The following is a 21,375-nucleotide window of genomic DNA, read 5'->3' on the forward strand; positions in this document are numbered from 1 at the left end:
GGTTTTCTTCAGTCTTCTTTGTTCTCCACTAATTGGGTTATTTCAAAATTCTTTAACCTCTAACTCACTGTGTTCCATTTGTTCTGCTGGAGATGTACTCTATTGCAGCTCTCATTTCGTGTGTGGAGTTCTTCAATGCCACAATTTCTATTTGGTCCTTTCTATAATTTCTAGCTCCTTGGTAAATATCTTATTTTGAACCTGTATTTTTTTTTTTTCATTTCATTGACAGGTCTTCCTGAGTTTTCCTGCCCTTTGGGATTCTTCGAAAGAGCTAATTTTTAATTCTTTATTAACTAGGTCACCAAATTATTTTAATTATTAGAGAATTATCTTTGGATGGTGATGCTTTTATTTTTTTTTCATGTTTCTTGTATTTCTGCATTGCTGTTCTTGCATTTAAAGTAGCAGACATCTCCTTAAATCTTTGTTAGCTGTCTTCCGTACTCTGTTGCTGTTGTTAACCGGGTCATCTCTGCCTTTGGGTGGGTACACCTAATTCCACTCTTCTTGTTCCCCCTGCAGCAGGATTCTTTTTTTTTTTAATTATTTATTTATTTATGATAATCACACACACAGAGAGAGAGGCAGAGATACAGGCAGAGAGAGAAGCAGGCTCCATGCACCAGGAGCCCGACGTGGGATTCAATCCCGGGTCTCCAGGATCGCACCCTGGGCCAAAGGCAGGCGCCAAACCACTGCGCCACCCAGGGATCCCCTGCAGCAGGATTCTTAAGCTTTGTCTCCTTTGGTTCTTCCAATTCAGTTGACTGGTTACTGAAAACCTCTCCCCTGCTTTCCAGAAGGTAGTGCCATGTTTGCGGGTTCTCCCTTGCCCAGGTCCTGGCTCTTTCCTGACCTCAGAGTGTACTCTCACTGCTGCCCTCAGGATGAGGAGCAGCCGCAGGGCAGGGGGTTGTGTGGATTTTGCTCCTGGGCATCGGGGATACCCTGTGCCTGGTGCTCCCAGAGGCTGCTGGTGGACTTCTTGTGGAGTGCAGTCATCGGGAACTGCATCTGCTCACCACCCTCTGGTTTCTTCTCTGTCGGGCCTCTCCTCCTCCTGCCAGTCACAGAGGCCCCACTTCGGGGCCCGCGGGTTCTACAGTTGCGTCCTGCACCACTGGGGTGGCTGGGGTCTCCTGACTGCTCTTCTCTCCTGCGTGGAGGTCACTGCAGCTGCCCGTCAGCCCTGTGCAGTCTTTCCTTGAGGATGCAAAGCTGAGAACCAAACTGCTGTCAGGGTTCCTGGATTCCTGCAGTTTGTTTTCTGTGGGTATCTGCTCAGCTCAGCACTCTCCAGGTGTTCTCCTGAACGTGACAGGAAGGGTTGGGGCAGGTTCTTCGCCCCACTGGTTCCAGAGCCCACGGGGAGGTGTGTCTGCCCGTCTCCACGTGCACCAGCGGACGAGGCTCTTCTTGGGTGCTGGAGCCCACAGCAACCACAAAGGCACTGCGGTTAGTGGATGTCTGAGCCTTGTTGAGCACCTCACCCACCACGATGCCAACGTCACTTATGTTCCTCTTCTTGTCCTAAACATGACGCCCATTTTTCTTCTTCCCATTCATGAACCAACTTCTCAAGGGCAGTGTTCTCTAAGCTTCACCTCTCGCGTCATCACCTCCTAGGCAGTCACTGTGCAGGATCTCGATTGGTCTCTGGTGCCAGGACTCCTCCCCTCCTGTCCTCTGCCTTCCTTAAACATCAAATCTCTCATTACTTTGAAGAAAAATAATGTCCGTAACCCTTAACCCAGTAGACCTCTTTGGCAAAGACATTTTTTCTCAAGTCTGCCTGATTATGTGCTCAGCGTCTAACACAGACGCTGGAGATCCAGCATTTGTTAGCTGGATGAACAAATCAGTATTTGCACTGTGTCTTCTGCGCTCCCTTAGCATCCCACCCCTTCGGCTATACTCCGTCCTGGTCCTGGAAGATAGGGACTAGTAGTTGCAAGACTTTACTAAGGCACGTACGGTCTTCCAGGGGCTGACGCTAGGGACGTGGTTCTCAACTTGGGCAGCTCTGGGCCTCTGTTTTCTCTCCAGTGGGAGATCAGAGTCTATCAGCTCAAATTCTGGCAAAAACGGAGTTTTCATGTCAGCTGCTAGGTTATTGAGTAGGCCCCCAAATACACATTTGCTGAGTAAATGCTGCCTACGGGTAAGGCAGTGGTGGGTGCCACTTGTCAAGGCAAAGGTTTTCTTGAGCCTGCTCTGTCCATCCTGGGCAGTCATCGGCCACATGTGAAGGAAACGTGGCTAGTCAGATGGAGACGGTAGAAAGCCTAAAACACACAACTGGATTTCGAAGACTTTGTGCAAAATAAGCACGTTAAAGAGCTCATTAACTGGCCTATTAAATATTGAAACATTTTGGATACATTAGATGAAGATGTGGCTCTTAGAAAACTTAAACTTACCTATGTGCCCGACACTATAGGTTTCCATCCAAGAGCATTATTTTGTGGTAGTTTTGCGAATGTCCCTACCTGTCACCGTGACCCCTGGCCAGCAGAACCAACATCACCTGGAAGATGATGAGAAATGGCACAATGCCAGCTCCACCGACCCCAGACTTACCGGGCCAGACTCTGCGTTTTAGTTAAGAGTCCCAGGTGATCTCTGTGTACGTGAGTCTGAGAGGGTCTACTTCAGGTCACAGAAGACCCATGGATCGGGGATTCCTAACCTGAGGGACCTGGATCCTCCTGGGGTGTGAGGAGCCTACAGATGGGCCCTGGGAATCTGCGAAATACTACAGTTTTATTATGCAGCTTATTTTCAAACATAAGTGGCTCTTCGTGAAAGGATGGCCCTGTCACCAACACTTGGGAAGTTGTGAGCAGTGCAGATGCTGGGTGTGGAACCCAACAAACTTCCAGCCAGTTCTCCTGTGATCCTGACGTCAGCAGTGGGAGAACCATGGAACCAGGTACCGACGAGGGCTAAGCCATCACTGCGTGATGATCTGGAGGGTGACGCCGGCCTTTATGGGATGACTTTGATGCAAGACAGTGTTCAGGCTAGCATGAGGGTTCAGAAAATGGGCTTTGTAGTCAGACCTGAATTTTTCAAGAAACAGCGAAAGTACATTCAGTCTTTTTGAGGACTGGTGAAAGTCCACTCAAATGTTTAAGTGATGAAGACCCTGCCTCCACAGAAAGGTGAAGTCACCAATGGTAACTTCGGTACAGGGCCACCAGGTGATCTGGCTGTGTGTGGTTTGGCATAGGGGAATGGGTGAAACCAACAATTTATTAAAGCCAGTTTTTTTAAATACATTTATTAACCAATGTTAACACATTAAATGAATCTATATATTGCTAGTCAGAGCAGCTTACAAAATGCCAGAATGCATCATAGAACTGGACAGCCACGATGAGTAATTACAATGTGCATAGTGGCTAAGCTCAACACCTTGATATAGCTTTATGATTTGCAGAAAAATTTTAATAATGATTCCTAAAACAATCAGTTGTAATTTTACCTAAAACTTTTACAAAACCAGGCCACAATCTCTTTTTTTTAATTTGTTTTTTTTTTTTTTTTAAACACACAGTTTTCACGCTGTAGTAACTTGGAAATGTGCAACCGTGTCAACGGAGACAAAAAGCCAAAGTAACACGAATCTTACTTTCATGCAGCTATCAGTTAAATAGTACATACTCTGGAATGATTTTACACCAAAAATATTTCCACAAGAACTTGCTCTCATAGGGGTGGATCGAAGTTTTAAAACTTGAAAAACAATCAGAGAAGGTAAGTGTTCTTGGTTACCGAGACCGCGGGCCCCGCGGAGTCGCGACAGATCACAGGCAGCGGGTAGGGAGCAGGACGCCCAGTTGCTAACTCAGGCTTGGTGCGGAGCGGGCTGCGGGCAGCAGCTTGTCAATTAACTTGTGTCACCACCTCAACAGCATCAGGCCTGGATGGAGGATTATTTCACAGAAGACTTAGTTACATTTTCATCTTTAGAGTGACCCTGACAAACCTGGAGAAAACTTTTTAAAAGGTTTTCCTCCTGATTCTTTCACTTCCATGGTGTGTAATTGCTTTAATAAATATCAAAGGTCTAAATAAATATTTACAAATTATTTCTCTAACCTTTAAAAATAACTAAATGATAAATGGGAATTTGACTTGGTCTAAGATCAGTCTCTGAAAAAAACATAAATGGTGAGATTTAAAAAAAAAAAAGTAATTTAAGTTTTCCTGGCTGTATTCCATATATCTATGTATAAAAAATCGTTATTCAACTATCGATCCATTCCTATTGGTAATGCTTCTTAATCCAGACATTCCGCAAAATACAGACTTTTTACAAATCACGGCATCTTTAATACAAGAAAATTAACATGCATTATTCTTCATTCTGTGTACAGTGATGGAGTTCATTAGTAGGCAATGACCCATTACTACAAACATAACGGCCTCTGTGAAACTTAAGTGCTTTCTTTCCTTTTAGTATTAATTTACAATATACGAGGTGACACCAGATAATAGGCAATCAGATGATACTTGGGGAGGGAAGGGAAGCATTAAAGAAATTTGTATGCCTCATCTATAATTTCATGGATGGATAAAGGTAGTTTTTGGCTTTTTATTTTTTATCTTGTTACAAGCACTCATGTTAGGACGAAGATGAAATGTGCAAACTTTAAAATTTAAATATTCATTTTTCTCTAAGATCCAGCTCAGTAAAAGATTACCCCAGTTCCCTGCAATTTTAAACTACAAGATCAAAGCTAATAATTTGTTATAAAAGTTATATATTGAAAAGAAATAATGAAAAACACAATTGGGAAATATTTAAGAAAAAATATGCAGGTCTAGCACCTGCTGTGTCAACCCTGTTCCCTAAATTCAATCATATACCCACTGGCATAACCAACAGATAATGCCTTTAAACAGTGACTTAAGCTGAACAAAACCAGCTCAACAAGGTTAAGAAATAAATTTCACATCAAGGTAGTATGTTTTATTTCTGAAACAGTTCTGTAGTTCTTACACTCAGATCTATTTTACACGTTTCTTTGTGAAACTCACTTGTATTCACCTGTTGTTTTTTTTTAAAGATCTGTTGTTTAAAGGTTAAAATCTCTGTAAAACCTAAAAATGTTTTAAAATTTGCTGAAAATGCAACAAATTCTCAATTAAAATTTATTTAAAATAATACCCTCCACTGATGTTACTTTTACCCCCTGAAAAACTCTGGAGGAGCATTAACAAAAGATTTAAACTACTGTGCAAAATTTCTTCACGAAAAGTGTTTAAAGGCTGGTGCAAAATGGGAAGCAAATTCTAAACAATTTTGGCTTCTTGGAAACAAAAACTGCTGTGTCTGCGAAGAGTACTCATCGGTGCTTCTCCGGAAGACCCGCCTTCATCTTTTCCGGCGACAGGTGCGCTTATGCTCAGCGTGCCAGTGCTCCTGCTGGCACTTGATGGAGCAGTACGAGGTGTTCCAGCAGCAGTGGTACATAGCTTCCTCCTCACAGTTGTAGCACTGCAGGTGAGAAATCAGGTCCGTGTTTAAATGGGGGGAGTGGCTCAAAGTGGACACTTTGGAAGCTCAGCTTTTAAAGATCTCTGTGGCTCAGCCTTCAGCCACTGTCACCAGGAAGATGACGGTGTGTTTTATGCACCAAGCTGAACGGTGGGTAACAATGGGGCAGTGGAAGCTGTAGCATTTAGTCCCCAGTGAACATGAGCTTACCTGGCACACCAACTTCTCACCTCTACTGCTCATTCCCATCAGCATACAGATGTGCACAGAGAGGATTCTGGAAAGATGACAGGGCGGGAGGCACTACAAATCTCTCCCCATGTGGAAAACAACTGCCTTGGTAGAATCTGTCTTGGGTAACTACTTTGGAACTCTGCAGTCTGCTGAAGGCTCCCAACTTCCCAGGGAAGTAGTGGACAGTAAATTCTGATTAATTCTGGTCAATTTCAGCTCTTAGCACTGTAACAAGTGCCTCCTACATCCAGCCGCACGGTGGCAGCTGTGTATATGCAAAACTAACTGCATATAAGGAGAAGTTTAGGAAGTGTGCATGCCCAAGGAGAGGCTCAGAGAAGACCTAAGAAGTCCTTAAGTTTATGCCTCAGATGGATTCTCAGCACAAAGACAGCCTACAAAACCCAGCAAACCTGAAAAGGGGAGAAAACAGTTCTAGAGTTACCATAAAATTAGATTCAAATGTCCAGTAGTATTCAGCCTCAACAACAAAAAAATGAAGGTATATAAAGAAAGAAACAGCACTTAAAGAAAATAGCTGTCCCTGAAAAGGGCCTACTAGCAGAGCTATTAAACAAAGACTTTAATAGCTGTTTTAAAGATGCTCAAAGAACTAAACAGATGTGAAGGAAGTTAATGAGGTGTGAACAAAGTGGAAATACCATTAAAAGAACACCAAAAAGAAAATCTGGAGCTGAAAAGTCCCGTTAACTGAAACAGTGATTCTCTAAAGACAAATCTGAGCAGAAGTTAGGACAACAGAAACTAACATGGGCAAAGACAGAAAAAGAGTGAGCAGAACCTGAGGGACTGGGGGGACACTGTTCAGTGTACCAAGATGCGTGTTCTGGGAGTCTCAGCAGGAGGAGAGAAGACAGGGTAGAGATCATGTGAGGAGATAATGGCTGAAAACTTCTCAATCTGATAGACGATGTGAAAGTAAATATCAAGACATGTTATCTCCAAACTTTTGAAAGCCCAAGTTACAAAAGCATCTACCACATGCAAAGGATCCTCAAAATGTTACCACCAGCTTTGTCATCAGAAACTCTGGAGGCCAGAAGACAGGGAGCTGATATATTTCAAGTGCCAAAAGAGAAATACTGTCCACGCAGAATCCTATATATATTCAGCAAAACTGTCCTTCTAAAATTCCCAGATATAAAAAAGCTGAGGGAACTTGTGACCTGCCCCACAAGAAATGATCAGGGGAGTCCTACAAGGTCCTCCAAAAGAACACTAACCAATACTTCAAAGCCATTAAGAAAAACAATAAAGATTACAGTAAAGATTACAGCAGAGATTAAAAATAGGGAAAATATGTGAAATCCAAAATTGTTTTTTTGTCAATTTTATTGATCTTTTCAATCTTTTAGCTAAAAGGCAGAGGACTCAAATTACTAAAATCAGAAATTAAAGTGGGGACCTTATTACTGATTCTACAGAAATATGAAGGACTGTGAGTCTCATCAACTATTCCACATTAGAAAACTGAATAGAGATGCCTGGGAGGTTCAGTTGGTTAAGTGTCTGCCTTCAGCTCAAGTCATGATCTCAGGGTCCTGGGATTGAGCCCCTTGTCAGGCTACCTTCTCAGAGGGGCATCTGCTTCTCTGCCTCTGCCCCATCCCCTGCTTGTGCTCTGTCAAATAAAAATCTTAAAAAAAAAAAACCTGATTAAACTAGATAAAATGGACCCACCCACAGAGTCAGTGCAATCCTTATCAAAACCTCCATGAAGCTTTTTTCAGATATAGAAAGCCCATCCTAAGATTCATGTGGAACCTCAACAGATCCCAAATAGCCCAAATAATCCCCAAAACAAGAAGAAACTGGACGACTCACACTTCGTTTCAAACCTACTACCCGAAGCTACAGTCACCAAGCCACATGATCCCGGCATAAAGACAGACACGCACACTAAGGGAGAGGGGCGAGGGCCCAGAGAGAAATCCTCACACGGACACTGAAAGGACTTTTGACGAGAGCGCCAAGACCTCCCCATGGGGAACCGACGGTCTTTCCAACAGACCAAGCTGGGAAAACTGCATCTCCACATGCAGAGGAGGAGGCTGCACCCGCACCTAACGGCACACACAGAAACTAACCCAAAATGGACCAAAGACCCAAATGTAAGGCCTACGGCGCTACGACCCTTAGAACAAAACAAAGGACAAAAAGCTTCACAACACTGAATCTGGTGATGATTTCTTGTGACCAAGAAAATAAAGTGGCCTTCACAAAAACTCTTGAAATTTTTGTGTGTTCAGGAGACACTGTCTACAGAGTAGAAAGGCAACCCGCAGTCTGAGAAAGGGATCTATAAAGCTTACATCTGGTAGCAATTAATACCCAGAATAGACACACAACTTCTGGAACCAACGAACCACCGGACTCAAAAACGGGCCTAGAAGTAGAACAGACACGTCTCCCAAGATACAAGAATGGCCAATGAGCACAAGAGAAGATGCTCAACATCACTGATCATCAGGGAAACACAAATCAAAACCACAGCGAGGTGCCACCTCACACTTGTCAGGACGGCTAGAAGCCAGAAGGCAGGAAACAACAGGCGCTGGCGAGGCTGTAGACAAAGGGGAGCCCTCGTGCACGGCTGGTGGGAACGCAAGCTGGTGCAGCAAGTGTGGGAGACAGCAGGTAGGGGCTCCTCCAGAAAATGGCCAGAGCTACCCTAGAGCCCTGCAACTCCACTTCCGGGTGTAGACCCCAAGCAACTGGAAGCACGGGCTCAGAGAGCTCTGTCCACCCACGCTCATGCCAGCATCAGTCACAGGGGCAGAACCACGGGAGCAACCCAAGTACCCGTGGACAAGCAGATGGGTAACAAGAGGCCGTGTACACCACACTCCGTGCGGTGGAATACTACCCGGCCTTAGGAGGAAGGAAATCTTCCTTCTGCCACAACAGGAATGAACCTTGAGGACATCGTGCTGAGTCCAACAGCCAGCTGCAAAAAGACAAATATGTACAATCACACGTGAGGAGATACAAAGAATGGTCAGAACTGTAAAGACAAAGCAGGATGGTGACGTAGAGGCAGAGTTTGAGTCTTACGAGAAGGAAGAGTTGTAGTAATGGCTGCACAACAGCACATGAGTGTATTTACCACCAGTGATGTGTACACTTAAAATTTACCATCTTCACCGCTACTATGTCTATTTTAGCATAATTTTAAAAACCTAGGCCTCATGTCTCCTTTGATCCACCACCCTCATTTTTCTACTGCCCTTCACAAACTCTGAGAGAGAACTGCCTGAACTTCCTATTTCCAATTATCCTCTTCCTTTTCTTTCCTTTCTTTCTTTCCTTTCCTTCCCTCCCTCCCTCCCTCTCTCTCCCTTTCTCCCTTTCCCTTTCCCTTTCTTTTCTTTCTTTCTTTCTTTTCTTAATTGTATTAGCCAACCTTAGTTTCAGGCATAGAGGTCAGTGACTCACTGGTTGCATGTAAAACCCAGGGCTCATCCTGTCACGTGCCCTCCTTCATGCCCCTCACCCAGTCACCTCATCCCCCAACCCTCTCCCCTCCAGGGACCCTGTTTGTTTCCTAGAGTTAGGAGTCTCTTGTGGTTTCTCTCCCTCTTTGCTTTAGTCTTACTTTACCGGCGCCCGGGGATGGGGACACCTACAGTCTACAGGAGGGCTAGCCCCGCCTGGCTAACCTTGCCCCCAGGAAGTTTTTGGTCCAAATGTTAACAGTACTGAGGTTGAAAACTGGTCTACACCAGGGTGAAGAATCCACGTAGCATTGGACTATCTGGACATGGGGAAAGTAAACACGACCATTTCAAGCTAAGTTAACAGAAGAAAAGTGGGATCTCAGACACTCACAGTGAGGACGAACAGGTACCAGGGAGCGAGAGGGCTGCGCTTGGATGTCATCCAGCACTTGGACACAGCCCCAGACAAGTATGTATAGGCAGGAATTTTGGCTGGCGGTCAGAGTCCTGGGTATTAGGACCAGGGAGAAAGCCTACAGGTGGGACCTAAAACCCTAGCCTCTAACTTTCTTCGTTACTGGGTATGTTGTGCTTTCTTATCAATATTAATCTTTTGAGATGTCTTGTAATCTTATTGCAATTTCAGTAAAGTTGGACACAGCTGGAATGAGTCCTGAGTTTCAATCTAGTGCTAATTACTCATGTGAGTTTGGACCAAGCTTTTTAGCTTCCATCTCCGTTTCCTCATCTTTAAATGGTTAATTTTAAGTAGCGCCATCCTTTCTCCCAAGTATCCTGACATTTACTTATGCGTTCACTCATTCATTCCCCATCTCTCTGTTTCTCATTTGTAGCTTGTCTTACATCCATTTTCCAGGATCTGTCATATACCTGTGTACTTTCTGTCCTAAGATTTGATTATAATAGTTTTAAATCTTTTCCATCTTATTAGAAATGACATGATGAGTAGAGTGTTTTTAGTCACTCCACTTAATCTCATAAGTTTCAATCCCTCATCTAAAAAAATGCATGTAAATGGAAGTAGCTCCCTTTTTGCTATAAAAAGAGATGTACAGATCAAGGGAAGAGAACAGAGTCCAGAAATAAATCCGCACCTATAGGGCCAATTACTTTACGACTAAGGAGGCAAGAATACGCAATGGGGAAACGCAGTCTCCTCAATTGGTGGCTAGGAAAAGTGGACACTCACACACAGCAGGATGAAACTAGAACACTTTTGTAGCCCAAACACTGGTTAACTCAAAATGGACTAAAGAAGTGAATGTAAGACCTGAAAACATAAACTCCTTGACATTGGTCTTGGAGAGGATTTTTCTGGATTTGACACCAAAAGAAAACTACACAAGTGGGAAGACATCAAACTAATAGCTTCTGCCCAGCAAAGGAAATAATAAAATGAAAATGCAGCCTATGGAATGAGAGAAGAGATTTACAAATCCTGTATATGATATATGTGGTTCATATAAATAATTCTTAACAACTCGGTAGAAAAAAACAACTACCTAATTTTTTTAAAATGTGCAAAGGGCCTGCAAAGATCTTTCTGCAAAGACATGCAGACACACGAAAAGATGCTCAATATCATTCATCACCACGGAAATGCAAGTCAAACCCACAATGAGATCCTACCTCACACCAGTGAGAGTGGCTAGAATCAACAAGACAGGAAACAGCAGGTGTTGGCGAGGATGGAAAGAAAGAGGAACCCTCTTGCACCGTGGGGAGGACTGCAAATTGGTGCAGCTACTGTGGAAACCAGTATGGAGGGTCCTCAAGAAGTTAAAAATAGAGCTACCCTCCGACCCCCACAATCTCCCTACCGGGGTATCTGCCCAAAGTAAGTGAAATTGGGATGCTGCAAAGATGTGAGCAGCCCCACGCTCACTGCCGCACGTGCAGCAAAGCACGGCCTCCGCGTCCACCAGGGCATGGGTGAAGAAAGATGATGATGAGTGGAGTACTGTCTGTCCCCGAGAAAGAAGAAACCCTGGAGCTGCGACAAGCTGGAGACACACAGAGTGTTGGCAGTGATGGGCGCCGCAGGGCGGTACTGACGTGGGGGACGAGGCAGGGAAGCAGACCCACCAGCAGGGCTTCAGCAGTCTCACGGCTGGGGAATGCTAGACGAGCAGCGTTCCCTTTCCCTATTACAGCCTTCTCCTCTCATTTCTTTGATTCCTCAGTAACCTTATAAGTCTAGGGCCCACTTTCTAGCTTTCTCTTGTCTTTGCATGAGACAGAATGACAGGGCGCCAGGGCCTGGCGCGGGGGATTATCTGGAGTACACCTTAATTCCTGTCTAGCGGTATTTATCTCGTTACTCATCTGCTTTTCCTATCAAGTTCTGAATTAGATGCTAAGTTCCCTTTTCTTTCTCTATCACGGTATTTGTAGTGGTCACTTTCCTGAGGGAACACCTACTGGACGTGGAAAGACCTGCTTCAGAAAAGGTAGTCTGGATCCCATGAAGACTCACAAACGTTTCCCCCACCAGTTAGCTGAGATGTGGTCCGAGCTCCCAATCTAGGGAAGAGCCGCCAACAGGACATGGTGAGAAAGGAACCGTGTGTCAGATTCTACGTGGAGTCAGAGGCTCATGAGACGTCACCATCGAATAGTAAATCGAGTGAAAAGACTAACATATAAACGCTGTGCAGCATGATCTGAAAATCCTTAATTTGCTGTCGCGACTGCTGACACCAGGTTCCAGAGACTGAGCCCTGGCCATGAGGAGTCAGCAGGCCAACCTCAGGGGACGGCGCGTGCATGGATGTAGTCCCGTAAATCAGACACAGTAACTACACGTCTGAGGGTTCACAGACTCAGCGAAGTAATCCTGAGCGGTACTCAGTACGGGGGTCCTGGAGCTCACCGGGGAGAGGACTTCTAGTAAAAATATAAAACCCATCTAGAGCTGATCATTTCACATTTGAGCTTATTTCAGGTATAAACTTGGCATAACCACGTAGGTCTCTCTGAGGTGACTTGCATCGCAGACCATTTCACCACCATGACACTGGGTGGAACATGTTCATGGGTCACACTCTGAGAACAAACCGTACTTACCCACTGCTTCTTCTTGGTCTGAGAAATCAGTTGTTTGTGCTGTGTTGCTAGCTTCTTGATTTCTTCTACAAATTCTTCTTTACACTTCTCCTTTACTTGCTTACATTTCCTGTCCATCTCACCCTGCATATTGGCTACAGCTTTATTTACAGCTTGACGCTTCTCTTCCTCCATTTCGGAGCGCAGCTGGAATGAGAACATTAGCTCGTGACTGGCCCGCCCGCGATGCACACACCTCACTCCACAGTTCCTACGGAAAGGGGGGACCCCCTCCCTGTGTTTCATTGAGAGCAGTACACGTCTTAGGTGAAGGAAAACAAGGTTTACTAGCAATCAAACGTTATAAAAGGTATTATATGATGGTTCTAGTTTTAAAAAGGAGCTGCCTGGCTGATGCCCAAGAGAAGCTGCCTACGCACTACCGGAGCGCTCCCGTCACGCTCAGGGTTCTCCAGGTGGCCTTACCTTTTCCAGAGCTTCTCGCACAACTCTTTCCGTTTCTCGTTTGTGGTCAGACTTCATTCGGTCTTTAAAGTCATTGAAAATCTTGGTGTATTTGTCGTGGCACATGCTTTGACACACTCCGTCGCTGGTGGTCTGGGTGCTTCGATGCAGCATTCGTGGTGAAGAGGCACTTAACTTCTTGGTCTGAGTTGACACAGACACCTTTTCGATTGGCTGAGGCATGGTGGGGATCTCCTGGCTGGAACTCACGGCTTCCGTTTCCGGCTCTGGTTCCTGCAGAGCAAGGACAGTGCTGAGACGCGACACGAAGCCGCCTGTTAGTAGTCCTGGTTCCAGAACGAGCTCTAGGAGGATAAAACTAGGGTAATGAACTACTGTTAAAAAACATGTAATTGAGATGGTCAATTGTGTCATGTGTAGTTTACCACAACTAAACCAAAAACAAAAAAAAAGCCCCCAAAACTTCTCGCAATGAATAGCAAGAATTTAAAACAGGAACTTCATTTTGTGGCATATGAACACTACAGTCTTTGCTTTCCAGACAGACGAAAGAAAAATACCATATAAGACGTAAAACCCTTATCAATTTAGTCGCTGCTGTGGACCAGATTCATTAACAGATGTCCTGAGCATGGGTCACCAGATGAGTACCTGGTTTTAGAGCATGGACATACAACTTTGAGAGGCGGAGCGTAGCCACACTTTCCTCCAGTTTTTCAACGTTGACCTAACTGAAGGATCGGGTAAATGCTCCGCTTCTCATAATGCTGAGTAACTAGGAGAGCTCCAGGAAGTGCAGCAAAGCGCCCTCCCCGTGCGACGCAGACTCCAGGTTGGTGCGTGTTCTTCTGGCACTGCGGGCGGGCGGGCAGACGGTGGGGTTCCAGCTGGGCCGAGGGTATGGACGGCACCCCTGGGGCGGACCGTCGTGACCGCGACAGGGAGGCACTTCCTACAGCCGCCCACCTGGACACTGCAGGGCGGGCAACTTACTTCCTTTTTGGGTTCCACACTTTGATTACGTCGTCCTTTCTTTGCTCTTGGTTCTTGCGTGACCTTTAGCTGCGGGCATCACACAAGTAAGAGCGTGTTACTGCAGACACTACAGACAACAGTGAGCAACCTGTTCCCTCCTGTGCTCAGCTCCCCCAAATCCTTGCAGCCTCGGCCCTGGTGGGCTCGGGACCAGGCTGCGGGTGGCCCGTGGGTGGGTTTTGTACCAACGTTTGTAGAAGGGAAGGGCACGTCAACTGTGTGCACAGCCGCCTCTCACAGGGACACCCACCTGCTCATTACTGGTAGACGAGATGCTGGACTCCGCCTCCTCCTCTCCCCGGTCCTCGTTCTTGGACTTCCAGAACCTCCCTTCACGAAGGAAGCGCTGATGCAGCTCTAGCTCGTCACAAGCCTTCTTCCAGCCCATGCTGCGCTTCACGTGCAGCCGGTGAACGTTGACTGTGATGTCCTGTATGTTTTCAGAAGGGATCCATGCCCTTCAAGGAACACCAGAGGCACAGTTAGAAATTTCCGGAACGCTAGTAGACTCTATCCAGTACAAAGTAGGACCTGGGGCGATTCCTCGCCCCGAGGCTGTGGGGGACGGCTGCAACGCAGACGCTCACCGAGGAGAAAGCAGTGAGGACGGTCAGAACCGGAGCGGGAGAGACTGGCCAACGCACCGGCCCCACTGTGGGCTCTGGGCTCCGGGCAGCCCAGCCACAGCCCCCGCGGCTCCCGGCCCTCCTGCTGCAGAGGCACGCACACCTGGCTGGGGCGGAGGCCGGCAGAGCCGAGCGTACACACAGATCCGTACAAGCAGCAGGGCCCCGACACCGTGACCCACCACATAGCGGCTCCAGCACGTCGTTGTCTCCCAGGCACCCTGACTGACACAGAGGCGCCCGTCATCACGGCCAGGAACCCGCTGCGGGCAACACAGACCCCGAGGACTGGATGTGAACCCGTATGCAGCTCTACCGAGAAGGAGCCAAGGAGCCGACAAACTCCAGGAAACTTCCCCAGGCTAATGCCCCCCCACCGAGGGGCGCCCAGAGGCAGCGGACCACGGCCCACGGCCCCCGGGGGGCCGTGTCTGCAGCTGCAGGACACACCGCGGATGCGCCACGCTGGGCCTTCGGGCAGGACCACAGGGCACACGTGGCCTCTGCCGGGAAGGAGTGTGGCCAAGGGGACTCGGGGGGCTCTGGAGGCGGCGGGGGCACACAGGTGCACCCCAGGAGGGAAGGTGTCTCTAGAGCATCAAGCACCAGGGGGGAAACCAGCTCCAACACGGATTGATCCTGTCCGTCCTCCATGTAAATGTGCGCACTGTCAGCTTCCACTGTGGGCCTCCGGTCTCGGGGCTCACCAAGCCCGCCTGACGACTGTTTGGGACGGCCCGAGGCCATCGAAACACACACACACGCCTGAGCCACGGATGCAGGCGCCTGCCTTGCTGGCCTGAGCTGAGCTGGCTGCTTGGCGGTGTCCACACACGGTCAAAACGACACACCTGACTGCCGGGCTGTGAAATCTGAACTGCCCTGTGGTATTTTTGAATATTCCATCCACAGGGTCTCACCTGACATTAGAAACCCTACAAAATAAACATGTAAAAACTCTGACCTCTATTTCAAAGAGCACAGATGGAAGAGCTCCTGTTTGATCTTATGATGAGCTTGTGATGAGTTAGTATCACATTTACTCTTTAAGTCAACAGTTTGCATCGAGGGCCTCTCACGTACCAGGCAAGCGCCAAGTATGCTTTCACTTTTTAAATGCAGTGTATTTGACACAGATTTCTGCTGTTAGCAGTGCTGACTACCTGGGATGAATCTATGACCTGTGAGAGTACTTTTTCTCCTTAAATTGTCCATTTATCACTCGGATATAAAAAAATAATTCACATCTGTTCTTAATATGAGACATAATTACATAACCACACCTCAGTGTGGTTTATACACACATCCCTGTTCTCTTGGAATCACCTCCTATAGATAATCAGATTCCACTTTTAAAGAGGATTGCGGATTATGCAATATGATCTATAAAAAACACCCTACTCTTATAGGGGCACCCTAATAAAAAGAGGTCGGATGTAATTTGGCTGAATCTACACATCCGTCAGAAACCGAGGGCTTAGAGATGTGTTGGCGTTTAAGTGAACTCCCGAGACATGCTGCTGCTTGCCCGTGACTCCCTGCTGACTGCACACCCTGGCGGCAGTGGCAGCCTATACCGGGCATGCTCGTTTCCTGCTACCTTCTCCTCGGGCAGGCAAACCTTGCAAATCCTAGAAAAACCGCACTTCTGTGGAGCTGCCTTTCCTCCTGGAGCGTGACAACTTGCTCCGGGAGGGCCAGCACGTTCTGAACATACAGAAGGGACCAGTCCAAGACCATTTGTCTAGAATTTTTTTTCTCCCACTTATGTATAAAGAAAGTATGAACTGGCAAAATAGTATTTATTAGTAGTGACACTGTAGAACAGTGTGAAGTCCTCAGCACCAGAGATGTTTACTGAAACATGCCTACGGTTGTAAAAACAGTACGAATGAAAATGTGCGGCAGGTGGCCGGTAGGAGCTATCTCCTCTTGCTGTGTGACATGTTGCTTAATTAAAACTCATGCTTATAAATGTATAAAGTTCATTTTTTGAGACGTGAAATCTTCTAATAAGGTAGAGTGTAACGTGTTAAGGTCCATGCTTGTCACTGTTTACTGGGCCCAACTGGGCTGCCCGTGCAGCCCCCAACACGAGCACAGAGTGTCACACGTCATGTGTGTAACATACAAAGGATGACGTCAGCTGAGTTTCTGAGGGAGTCAAAAGTCATACGTGAATTTCTGATTGTGGGGTTCTTGGGCTCAACCATCAGCTGTATTTTCTACAGTAAAGTCCTCAGAGTCCCATCTGTCCAGAAGTGTTCCAATACAATCTTCTAGGAAATAATAAATTTAGGAGAAAAAACTCTGGAAATTCTCTCTTCAGAACCCAAGTGGATTAGCTCACACGTTCTTTTAAATATTACCTGTATTATACACTAAATGACAGAAAATAGCACGCATGGTTGGAGATACTTGTGAAGCTGTCTGACCATGGACGAAAAATTGTAAAATACCATGAAACAGTTCTGAGGATCACTTGTTCTGACCTAGAAGTAGCAGCATTTTACAAAATAACTGAAGTCTTGGTTTTTCTAAGTGAACTGTGTTTTATCCCACAAACCTTGTGCCCTACTGCATGGGTACCCGCAGGAAAGCTGGCCTTCACGAAGTATCTGCTGCACACCAAGCACGAAGCTCAGGTCATTCATTTCCCTGAGGCCCTGACCGAGGCCCCAACCGCATGCACTGAGGGACGAGGGGTCTGAGCCCGGAGGTTAGGAGCGCCGGCGGCCTTCCGGGGCTGCCCCCCAACACAGCCCTGTGTCCCTGCCACGCGTGCACCACCTGCCTGCCTGTCCTGACGGGAAACCAACACACCGAGTGTGATGCGCGGAGGACACTGAAAACACCAGCTAAGAGCCACATGATTAGCACACTCGTCTTGCTCTGAATGGTGGCATTACTTCTGTCTCCTGGCCGGACAAAAGCCTGCATCTGTCTGTGAGGGAACGGAACTGCTTGTTTCGAAATTAGTCACAGGTTTCTTGCCTAAACTTAAGATTCTTTATTTAAATTCAATTAAAAAAAATTCTTGCCACTAAACTTCTACTTAAATTAAATGAAAACTAAGTAAAACTTCACCACGGAGAGGAATACAGTGCCTCATGTGTAGATTCTCACAGCAGTGACAACTGCAGAAATACTGAGCCATTGGGAACACAGAAGGCACTTCATGGACTTGCCTTTCAGATCACGCAGTGGACGTGGTGCCGTCCCTGTGACCCCCGTGCCTGGGAACCCTCCTGGTGTCCGGTCAGCCCTACTCACGACACTGTTACTCAGAATGATACTTCACACTTTCTGATTTTCAATGCTCTATACATTTTAAGGCCCTGACATCACAATGAAAGAGGTAGCTACAATTTCATAGTACAGTTCACATTCTTTTATGAAGTACTTCATGTGCAAAAATAAGATCACAGTAACAAAAATAGTTTTTACTGTTGGGATACGTGTATTGTTACATTACGAAAATGTGAACTTTTACGCTTTGCTATACACATCTCCCTAGCAAAGGAACCTCAACATCTAGGTTGGAAACAAGGTCTGGGAGTTACACGTGTGTAATTCTTACACACGTTCTTAGACCACAGCATCAACAAGGCCTCCTGCTCCCGAGTCAATTACTTTTGTGTGTGGCATCGAACGGCGCTTTGAGAAGACAACCACGTCCTCTCATCGAAACTGTGGCACAACCACACTCTGAGAGCCCTTCCAAACCCCTGCCTTACCCCCATCCCAGCAAAAGCGAGCACCGCATCCCACCATGTCAGGCCCTAAAACTAGAACTACCATTTCCAGAAGTCACTGTCAGGCACATGCTGATGGGCAGGGTATGAACCAAGTAGAACTCAATAAAAACTGTAAAATCAGAACAAAACCAAAACCAAAAAAAAAGAAAGGTAAAAATGATAAAGTATTAGTAATTTCCTACTCTGGGTAGTAGGTTTCCTGGTTTTATTAATTTTTCCCCGCTGTGCTTATGTATTCTATTGAATCCTCGAGAAAAAAGTAAAAGCTAATTAACCAAAATCAATCAATGGGTAATAAATACAAAAGAAAAAAGAAATGATGTGATTTGTTTCTCCAAATTAGAATAAATTCCAGGCTATTTCAGATGGAGGGGCCCTCCAACACCAAGGACCACCTGATGGGAACCCTATGATCGCTCAGGGGTCAGCTGTGATGGTGCAGGGCCATGCTCACCTTTGGTGGTGGTGACCAAAGAAGCGGACGTCAACCTGGTTGTCCTCTTTCTGTAGCACTTTGGCGGGCCAGAATCCAAAGCCTTTCATTTTAGCCCAAACTAGTTCATGATTAGGTATCTGGAAATAAAATGTTTTACTTTGTCACGTTATTTTTAAAGTATTAAATGCAAGCACATCATTAATAATGAACAATGTAGGGGGCACCTGGTGGCTCAGTCAGTTAAGTGTCTACCTTTGGCTCAGGTCGTGATCCCGGGGTCCTGGGATCCAGCCCCAGCATCGGGTTCCCTGCTCAGTGGGGAGCCTGCTTCTCCCTCTGCCCTCTCCCACTCCCCCTCCTCGTGCTCTAATAAATAAATTAAATCTTTAAAAAAATAAATTTCAATTTAAAAAAATGAACAAGTTAGTAAATATAGTCCATTATCTTGAAAATATCTTTTTTTAGCTCCTAAACCCACAGAACTCTTTCCAGATTGATTCTGCCTTCAAGAAAAACATTATAATCTGCATGAGAGCAACGACATGGACCTTCTTCTCTCAAAAGAGACAGCCTGCAGCACTCGGGGACCAGGATGTCCCCGTGCCGGCTGAGGCATATGAGTAACACTGGCAAACACCTCGCCCTCACTGCTTCCTGAGGTGCAGACCAACAACTGGGAGCTGGGGAGAAATGTGAGTCTGAAGCCCTGCTCTAGGCCTACGGAATCAGAGAGGTGTCGGGGTGCCTGAGAAGCACAGGCCTGGTGCTGCCCCTCCAATCACGGGGAGTGAGCACCCTCCCGACAGGGCACTCCAGGCACACACGAAGCCTACACTTCTTGTGAAACACTGCGGGGAAAAGCAGAAAGTCACTTTGTTGTATATTAAGGGACCCAGAGTCTTTTCCTAAATTCCTCATTTTAAAGTCAGAAATGGATAATGCCAAGTGGTTACCCCTGGGTTTCAGGTGTTATGTTCAGTAAAATCACATACAATGTGATATAGATAAAAATATCGAGGAAGGATTATAATCCTTGAGCATACTGGAAATAAAATTTCTTAGAATAGTACATCACACGAGGTAAAAAACAAAATCACAAAATTTCACATACACAAGGATAGCAGAACCAATTGTCAGGACGAGCATTTGACAAATAGAAGCAGTTCTTGCAAAGCTGTAGTTCATCCAGCTAAAAAAGAAAAGCAACTATTTTAGCCTACGTAAAACATGAACATTAAACTCTATAAAACAGATCCATTTAAATTAACATTCTCATGAGCATAATCATTCTTGATTTTCTTCCTAAGCTCAAATATTTCATTTTTTAAATAAATACTACGAGAGATACTACTTTCCTGTTCAAACCATCTCCAGCGTGCAGGTGGCACAGTTCCTCTGTAGCTCCACACACCTGGCCTCCTGCCCAGCCTGGCTCCTGCCTTCTCTCTGGTCGGCTCACACTCGAAATGCTGCACCCTCACACAGTCCTTTCAACCTGCCCACATTAAACACCCAGGACCAGGAGCAGCAGTCCTTACATTGCCTCCTCCCTCGTTCTCTGCTCTACTCCTTTTTTCACGCTCATAAAGAAATGTATTTTATCTGTTTCTTTTTTGAGTCTCTTTCTTCTGAGTACAGCCCCATGAGCAGAAAGCAGGACCTTGATCACCACTTTATCACTAACACACTGCACAGCACATAGCAGACACTCAATAAATATTTAAAATAAATATTTATTAACATAAATAAAATAAACCACACACATATAGGAAACCTTCCCTAATAATATGTATTTCATTTATTGTATGAATACAATCTTTGTGGGTTGGGGGGGGTTGCCTGTGAAATCTATATAGGAACTCAAACGTGAATCTTTCATTCCAAGAGATAAAACATTTCTGCACAATGAAGGAAACCAACAAAATGAAAAGGCAATTTAACGAATGGGAGAAGATAATGGGTTAATATCCAAAATATATAAAGAACTACCACACCTCAACCCCCACCCCCGCCAAATCCAATTAAAAAATGGGCATAAGAATTAAATAGACATTCTTTCAAAGAAGACATCCAGAAGGCCAAAAGACACGTGAAAGGATGCTCAATGTCACTGATCATTAGGGAAATACAAAACAAAACCACAATGAGATACGACCTCACACTGGTCAGAATGGCTAAAATGAACAAGTCAGGCAACAACAGTGAGGACGTGTAGAAAGGTGAGCCCTTGTGCACTGTTGGTGGGAATGCAAACTGGTGCAGCCACCATGAAAAACAGTGTGGAGGGTCCTCAAAAAGATAAAAAATAGAACTGCCCTATGAGCCAGCAATCCCACTTCTGGGTATTTTTGTGAAGAGATATTTATTCGAAGAGACAGATACTGCTTCTTGGCCTTTTGGCTAAGACCAAGTGTGAAGAGATACAAGCTCCCGGATCTTTACTGCAGTGTTATCCACAACAGCCAACATATGGAAGTATCCATCAGTAGATGAATGGATAAAGAAGATAAGGTGTACTATTCTTCTCAAACTATTCAAAACAACAGAAAATGAAGGAAAACCTCCAAACTCATTCGATGAGGCCATTATTACCCTGGTATCAAAACCAGATAAAGACTCTACTAAAGGGGAGTCTGGGTGGCTCAGTCAAGTGTCTGCCTTCAGCTCAGGTCATGATTGCATGACCTGAGGGTCTGGCAATCAAGCCCCACTTTGAGATCATCCCTGCTCAGCGGGGAGTCTGCTTCTCCCTCTCCCTCTGCCCATC

The 21,375-nt window shown here is 45.8% G+C and overlaps 1 protein-coding gene across 25 annotated transcripts in view; it reads right to left on the minus strand.

The window, feature by feature from the left end:
• Positions 1-4,315: 4,315 nt before the first annotated feature.
• Positions 4,316-21,375, minus strand: part of ZMYND11 (zinc finger MYND-type containing 11) — a 131,042-nt gene continuing 113,982 nt past the window's right edge. For all 25 annotated transcript variants that reach the window (XM_072826002.1, XM_072825995.1, XM_072826013.1 and 22 more), the window contains 7 exons: positions 19,720-19,797; positions 18,627-18,745; positions 14,039-14,246; positions 13,747-13,815; positions 12,754-13,026; positions 12,289-12,474; positions 4,316-5,509 (listed from right to left, as the gene is read on the minus strand). In XM_072826002.1, coding sequence (XP_072682103.1) covers positions 5,387-5,509; positions 12,289-12,474; positions 12,754-13,026; positions 13,747-13,815; positions 14,039-14,246; positions 18,627-18,745; positions 19,720-19,797 — 1,056 coding nt within the window. In that variant the 3' untranslated portion in view covers positions 4,316-5,386. The remainder of the gene's footprint in view (positions 5,510-12,288; positions 12,475-12,753; positions 13,027-13,746; positions 13,816-14,038; positions 14,247-18,626; positions 18,746-19,719; positions 19,798-21,375) is intronic.

The sequence above is a fragment of the Canis lupus genome, chromosome 5, assembly GCF_048164855.1.
Source record: "Canis lupus baileyi chromosome 5, mCanLup2.hap1, whole genome shotgun sequence".
Classification (NCBI taxonomy): Eukaryota; Metazoa; Chordata; class Mammalia; order Carnivora; family Canidae; genus Canis; species Canis lupus.